This window comes from Mesitornis unicolor, unplaced genomic scaffold, assembly GCF_000695765.1.
Source record: "Mesitornis unicolor isolate BGI_N332 unplaced genomic scaffold, ASM69576v1 scaffold35961, whole genome shotgun sequence".
Classification (NCBI taxonomy): Eukaryota; Metazoa; Chordata; class Aves; order Mesitornithiformes; family Mesitornithidae; genus Mesitornis; species Mesitornis unicolor.
The window spans coordinates 1-7,619 of NW_010166395.1; the positions used below are offsets into that span (position 1 = coordinate 1).

Consider the following 7,619-nt stretch of genomic DNA (forward strand, 5'->3'; position numbering starts at 1 on the left):
CCCCCCCAAGAAGTTATTCAAAAAACACTGCTATCGAGCGGCCCAAAGACACTCTCAGTTAATACAGACAGCAAATATTGTGCAGAATTTCTTGGCCCTTTGTGTTTAAAAACCAAGAAAAGAAGAACAGAAGCTGGAAAGAGAACGTGTCGGCGATGTTGCTCGGTAAAACTGTGCTAAGCTGGCCTGTTCTGGTCCCTCAGAAAGGGGAGGACAGACCCTGCCCCTTTGGAGAAGGCGCTGCAGGGAAGCAGTTACCTGCCAGGACCTAGGGGACAGGGACAGCCTGGCATGGAGGGCATGAGCTTCCCACTCAGCATCATGGAAAGATGCAGGATTCACACACAAACTGGGAAATCTGAAGCTCAAAACGCCTTCGTTTCCCGGGAAATTAAACAAATTTCCCGGATTGTTGGTACGCATCTGCTCGGTGGGATGGGGAGCAATGCAAGGCTCTCACCCCCTGCAGCCCCTGCCCAAAAGGGTTCGGTACTCGCTGCCGCTCCCCGGTTTTTCCCGCTGCAGCCTCCGTGTCCCAGCACTGCAGAAAGGATGGGCTGATGGGCTCAAACCGCGAATCGCTTCACCGCGCTCTGCAGGGCTTCTCTGAAGCAGCAGTTTTCCCTTCCAGATTTACACCTGCCTTTCTTTCAATGCAAGCAACATCTGACACATGCCACAAGTAAACGCAGATCACAGTCGGCACAGACGGGTGGTCCCGAGGAAGGGCCCCTTTTCCCTCCTGGAGAGCAGCGCTCCGACAGCAAAAGAGCAGGGCCGTATCTTGCAGAGGGGAGGAGGAGAGCACACGCGCACACACACACACACACACACACACACACACATTGCATGGAGGAGGAACACAGATTTTTGCAGCAAAACTTGGGAGAAAGTACCCTTAGAGAGAGCTACAACCCAGCGTCTTCCCTGCTGCTGAAAGCCCCCGTTCACAGCAGCCTTTTGTGGCCACAACCAAGCCCTCCCTGGCTGAACCGGACCCACCACCACCACCTACACCTCTCCTTTTCCTTTATTTATTTTACCTGAGTTGAAAAATGAATCCAAACCCTCCGTAGCGCAGCCTTCGCGCTGGCAGTGCTGGAGAGGCACTTCATGCGCTGCTCTGGGGGCTGCAGAGACATCGCAGGACAAGCGGCCACAGGAGAGCATCTTCCACAAGCAAAGACCACTCGGGGACCTTGGGCTATTTTTTCCTCTTCACAGGCATGGGAAAGAAGCCCACCAAGACCTAAACTGGAGACTTTCTGTGGACTTAGGGGGCTTTGCAGCGGGCCCCAGAAGCACACAGAAAACCTGCAGGCACCGAGGGGGTTGTTCGTGCTGTCTAGCTTGGAGCAGCTGTCTTTTAATTAAAAGAAGAGTCATCAGGCGCCTCCAGAGGGCAAGTCAGGACAGTCACCGAATTTGGGAGCTCTGACTTGCCTCCCGAGGAGCTCTCCCCTAACAGGTTGCAGACTGGGAGACCAGACTCCTAACGCCAGCAGCTAGAGTAAGGCAGGTAAGAAAACCTCAAGTCTGGAGTTCCCAGAGGAGGTGAGGACCAGATTTTCCAGTGTTCAGAGAGCGTGACAGAGGCTGGATTTTGAAAGCAAAACCCAACGCTGAATTTGGAGCTCTTCTGAAAAATCCATCTTGTGTGCTCAGATATCGTAGTAACAAACAAGGTAAAAATCCCAGGGGGAGAACAGAGCCCTAAAAAAATACTAAAGGGGATGCTATGCATCAAGGGTCAAGATCAAAAGAAGAGGAATTTCTGTGATCCAAGTCCCTCTCTGTTACTGGCAGAGCCTCCTAATGTCAGTAAGGAACCGAGCACTGGCAGCACCCCCGTCCTGCCCGGGCTTGCAGGGCTGGCTGCCTCCCCCGCGCCAGGGGTAACGGCTCTCGTTATAACACATAACGTTAATAATGCAGCTTTATTTCCTTGCACAAAGGCTGTCGAGCCCGAGTGGCTCCAAGCTGGGACCTGGGTGCTGGCAGCTGCCTGGGCTGTTGTGGTGGGAACCACTCGTGCTGCCCTTCTGCTGCAGCACGGCAAGGAAGCGACCAGCCCCAAAGCAAGTCCTTAGCAGTAAAATGCAATCGTACGGATCTTTGGTTAAGTCACTGAAGAAGGCTGAGGAGATGTGAGCCGGGGCCCCTGGACCTAACACTGAACACAGCATTTGGAGAGCTAAGGGCATTTCCAGGTACAGCAGCACGTGTCCGACTACCTTACTTCCACAGGCGCGGCACTTGGAGAAGGAGAGGGGAGGAAGCATTGAAGGGGAGTCCCGGCTCTTGGTCTGGATGCCTCATCTTCCCCACCTCCTTCATTTGTTCTCGATCAGAGTCTGGACTTTATAGACAAGGTCCCGAGCCAGTTTCAGGATCTGCTTGGTGTTGTGCCGCTCAGCCATTTCTGGAACAGAAGGAAGGAACCCATGAGGGGGTCAGACCCGAGCATCTCAAGAGTCCCCCTGGCCTCACAGCTCGCTGCTGCTCAGCTCAGCTCAGCTCCGAGAGCTGAAGTTGCAAATTCCTGCCCAAGTCCCCTCACAGAGACCAGCTCTGAAGAGCCACCATGAGCCAACACATCTGGGGATGACGACAGCCAGCAGGAAGCAAAGCCTACACCAACAGCTCCCTTCAAGCACAGCAAGGTGGGCTGTGGCCAAGGATGGCACAGTGGCTCCCCCCAGGCACCATCTGACCCCAGCAGAGCCTGACTGACCAATGGTCTCCTTACCATCACGTTCCAAGATCAGCATCGCACCACCACACACCACTCTGCTTGCTTTTAACACCCAGCCCAGACACAACTGCCTATAGGCACAGACACGTGCTGCCTCAGCTCAGCAGCTGCCACAAATTGAGCCCAACAGGAGACAAGCTGTACCGTTGAAAAACTTGATGATGTCTGTAAAATCCATGTTGTTCTCCAAGATGATGTCCCGGTACATTTCCACCAAAGCCAGGGCTATGAAGAGCACGTAGTGTGCGGAGGAAACGTGCGCAGCTGCCCAGATGGTCTCCCAGACGGCGAACACGTCGTCGTACACCAGCTCTGCGAACAGAGGGAAAAGCCCAGCAGTTACCACAGCAGCCCCGGGTTTACAATCTGGCTCACGGGGTTCACCAGCAGCTCTGGAATAACAGGTTCTGTATCTGGACTGAAAAGTCAGCCACAAATCTACCAGGGAAAAGCAAAGCAGGAACACGTGGTGAAATTGAAATTACTCCGCCCTAGTGAGACCACATCTGCAATCTTGTGTCCAGTGCTGGGCCCTCAGCTCAAGAAGGACAGGAACTGCTTGAAAGAGTCCAGCAGGGCCACAAAGATGATGGAGGGAGTGGAGCATCTCCTGCTGAGGAGCGGCTGAGGGAGCTGGGGCTCTGGAGCTTGGAGCAGAGGAGACTGAGGGGTGCCCTCATTCCTGGGGATCCATTGGGAAAGGGCAGTGTCAGGAGGAAGGAGCCAGGCTCTGCTCTGGGATGGCCAATGCCAGGACAAGGGGCAATGGTCCCAAGCTGGAGCACAGGAGGTTCAAGCTGAAGATGAGGAAAAACTTTGTCAGTGTGAGGGCACAGAGCACGGCCCAGGCTGCCCAGAGAGGTTGTGGAGTCTCCTTGTGTGCAGACACCCAAAGCCCTGGCCGTGTTCCTGTGTGACTGCTCTGGTGATCCTGCTCTGGCAGGGGTTGCACTGTGGGAGCTTTCCAGGTCCCTTCCAACTCCTCATAATCTGTGATTCAAGTTCAAACTGAAGCTGTAGTGTGTATTGAGAAGGGTGGAAGCACAGCAGACCTTGCCTTCCCTCCCCATTTGCTGGTCTCAGCTCCCTCCCGCCCAGCACACACCTCTCTTGAAGTCCAGGAGAAACCATCGGTAGCAGAAGTAGAAGTGAGTGTAATCACCATTCTGGTGCATCAGCTCGAAGAGCTCAGAGTCCAGAATCTGCCGAGAAAAGCAAAAGCAAACTCATCGGTGCACACTGGAGGTGCCAGCCGCTCCTCTGCCTGCTTTCCCCCATTTCCACTGCTCTCCTGCTGCACCATCTTCACCCAGCATCTCCCTCCTTTGCAATCCAGGCACATGTCACTCCCAGGCTCTCCTTACAGCCCTTCTGGTGTCCCCTCCTGCTTCCCACCACCGAAAGCTCCTCTCAGCCTCTCTGAGACAGTCCCCATCCCAAGAACAGCTTTCCCCCAGGTTTGAGAGGCTGCTGATGCTGTGCCAGGACCCCCTACCTGGATGAGAGATCTCATGTTGGCAAAGTGGGTGTCCATGGCTCCTCCGTGGGGGAAGTTCTGGTTCATCCTCTTCATGAGCTCTGTGAAACAGCTGAAAGCCAGGGCCTCTGCACAGGGGAGAGAGATGGTCACTGCTCGGCTGCATCCATACCCGCATCACCACATCCCACCACGCACCCACAGCAGGAAAACCTCTCCCTGCTCCACACACAGAGCCTTGGACAGACAGCTCACACTGTAAAAGGTCACGCTGTCCCCATTCTGGCTCCCACAAAGGCATGGGGACAGTGGAGCAGAGCCACCTACTCACCGTCATCCAGGATGACCAGGAGAGGGGCCAGCAGGTCGCACATCCCCTGCACGTAGCCGATCTCAATGTGCTGCCAGATGTAGCTGTGGGAGAGAGCAGGAAAGGTGGCCCGTGAGCCCTTCCCGTGCCACCTCACTTGCCCGTGCCCTGCCTCCATTCCAGGGACGCTGGTGTTTCCTACATCCTGCCACCAAACAGGGTCAATCAGACCAGTTTATTCGGTTTGCCCTGCGCTCTGTTCCTCTACAGCCAGGCTGTAAATTATTTAAGTGCCAGTGGTGACTTTCAGGTCAGCCATGCATGGCACAGCCCTAGATCAACACATCCATGTCCATGGCTGTTGATCCACGGCTGTGCCACGGCCATTGCACAGAAATCAGTGCAGGTGGGGTGATTGCTCAAAAGGACCAATAAAGTTGTTAATTTATCTCTCAATTCTCATCCTTCCCCCTCGATTCGTCCTCTTGGCTCTCTCTGCACAATATCTCCTGCTTCGCCTCCCCGCACCCAGCGTCCCAAGAAGCAACCAGCCCTGCAGAGATATCTTCCCATATTTGGTAGCAAGTCAAAATGCATTCAGAAAGGACTCGGATCCACTGCTGGCACAAGGGAACAAGCTTTTCCATCCTGCCCACAAGAGCTTTCCAAAATCTGCTGCGTTGTAGAACTCATCTCAGCAGAGATCTCCAGCTCTGGCTGTCAGATAAAGTGACAGCTCTAATGAAACAGCAGCTTCTCCTCATATTTGCAAGATGAGTAATAATATTTGAGCCCTCGCTGCCCCCGAAGCAGCCGCAGCTGCTGAGCTGGAGCTGGTTTGAGTCGGTGAATGTCGCACAGCAACCTCTTAGTCACAGGGACTGAGCAGAATCAGAAGTGCACTCAGGTATCACCGGCTCTGGGCTCTGGGGTGGGCACCAACCGCTCCATCGCTTCAGGCACTTCCTCATTAGCGCTGCAGCTCTGCGGGCTGATCCTCATTAACACATTTCCCAGACATATTGCAGAGAGCAGGTGGACTGCAGTGAGTTCACAGTGTGAGGCAGCCCCAGGGAGCCCTCTGCTCTGGCCAAAAACCCGGGCACATGGCAGTCACAGCGCTCTGCAGCCCAACGCTGGGCTCCTCGCTCTGGTAACCCAGTGGTCCCTGGAGCTGTGGCTCCAGTTCTGGGATGATGAGGGGATTTTGGAAATCAAGGAGGCGAAACTCAGTAACTCAGAACAAAGTTTGAGGCTGCAGCTCCCATCACAGAGCCCCCACCTTCTGACCCCCACCTGCACATGATGTTGCGGAGCTTCTCCAGGTTGGCAGGGGTGAAGTACCAGTAGTTGCGGTCACATCGCTGCACGTCCTTCTCAATGCGGTGCAGGTTCACCGTGTACATGTCCAGCAGCTCTGGCTGCCCAAAACAAAAGCAAAGTTCATTCGTTTTCAAGTAAAACCCAAAAAGAAAGTTGCAAGGGCAACAGAGGATGGAAGGTGGAGAGCCCCTGTACACCCTGTGCAGGAGCAGCACAGGGCACGTGTGGGTAAACAGTGAGGCAGCCGGGAAGAAACCCACTCAGCAAACCAACCCATACTTACAGAGTAGGTGACACCCGTCGAGGAGACAGCAGACGCTTCGCTGTTGGTTAAATCAGTGACAGCCAGAGAATCCAGCTGCGGGTACAAACTCTCCATCTCGGGCTCCTCAGAGAGGTTATCTTCACTCTCCACCAAGCTTTGCTTTTCAGCTTCGCTGTCTGCCCAGCTCTCTACCACAGTCAGGGCCACAACATCGCGATCACACATGAGCCTTGCCGAGCTCTCCCCCACAGGAACAAAGTCCATGCTTCCAGCAGTGGGAAATTCACCTTCCAGACTGTCCTGGCCCTGCAGCTTCTCCTCTTGCTGGGCACCATCTGGGTCCTGTGAGGCTGGGATGTCAGACCCACCAGCCTTTCCCTGAGAGCTGGCCACGGATTTGTTGGTTTCCAAGGCGCTGTCCTCGTTGCTGAAGCTGCGCTCCGAGAACCCCGAAGTGATGGAGAAGTTTTGGGAAGAGGGGTGGCCAGAATCGGGGGAACACGTGCCGTTGGGAACCGTCCCGTTGGGGATCTTGCTTTGTTTGCCATCTTCCAGCTGAGCATCTCCTTCGGTCTGCTCCACTTCATCCACAGATTCAAACACCTGCAAAGCACGAGGAGAGAGCCACATGAGAACGTGCAAGCTCTTGCATTCAGCAAACTGTTGGGAACATGGGCATTATGTCCCCAAGAGCTCTTAACATAATGCCCATGTTCCCAACAGCGAGGAGGGAGAAAGATCTTCTCTATATGCACAGGTCTCATACAAGCAACCAGTGGAAGAAAACCCTGAGGACTTGAATGCATTTTAAGTCACTAATGCTGTGCCTGGCTGTGGCTCCACATCTTTGCTACAGTGAGAGACAACTTCAGATGCCCACATCTCCGTCTCATCTTAACCAGACTCTCAGAGGAATTTCTGGGCACGGTGAAGGGCCAATTCTGAAGACGCTCTCAGTTTTTAGGCTCTCCTGCCTGGATCTGGCAGGTCAGTGCTTGGCCATCTGCAAAACTCAGAGCCTACAGTCCCTGCTCCACGCTTTACTCAGCATAATATATTGGGCAGGACATCATTTAAACAGGTTGGTTGAACACATGGTTACCAACATACGGAGCAGCCAGGGGCCCTCAGGTGTGAAGGCCACATAGGGGTTGGTCCTTTGAGCCTGTGCAGAGCAGGCTGGTGAATATTAAACACCACTTCTGACCTTAGCAGCTCCAGAGGCAGGTTTGGGAGTCATTTACCTCCTCCAACTACGGTTTCTCTTTGCAGAAATCATGGTTATCAACTAGTGCTCAGCATAAGCTGGTGCTGTTGGGTGGCCAGCGTCTGAAGGAGCAGGAGGGGACAAAGTGCCAGTGCTCACCTGTGTGCTGGAGCTGGAGTCGCTCTGCAGCCGCGCGTGATTCTGCCGGCCAGAGCTGCAGCTCTGTGAAGACTGCAAGAGAGAGAGAAAAGGGGGATTGAGTGCTCCCTTAGCAAGTTTGCA

At 54.3% G+C, this 7,619-nt stretch overlaps 1 protein-coding gene across 1 annotated transcript; it reads right to left on the reverse strand.

Annotated features, from left to right (window-relative positions):
• Positions 1-2,333: 2,333 nt before the first annotated feature.
• LOC104548826 (small G protein signaling modulator 1-like) lies at positions 2,334-7,565 on the reverse strand (the record flags this gene model as incomplete). Its single annotated transcript, XM_010194952.1, has 8 exons — positions 2,334-2,422; positions 2,900-3,067; positions 3,861-3,957; positions 4,251-4,360; positions 4,564-4,646; positions 5,839-5,963; positions 6,149-6,733; positions 7,497-7,565. Coding segments are annotated over 8 exons (1,326 nt in total), but the record flags the coding sequence as incomplete, so codon positions are not given.
• Positions 7,566-7,619: the final 54 nt, after the last annotated feature.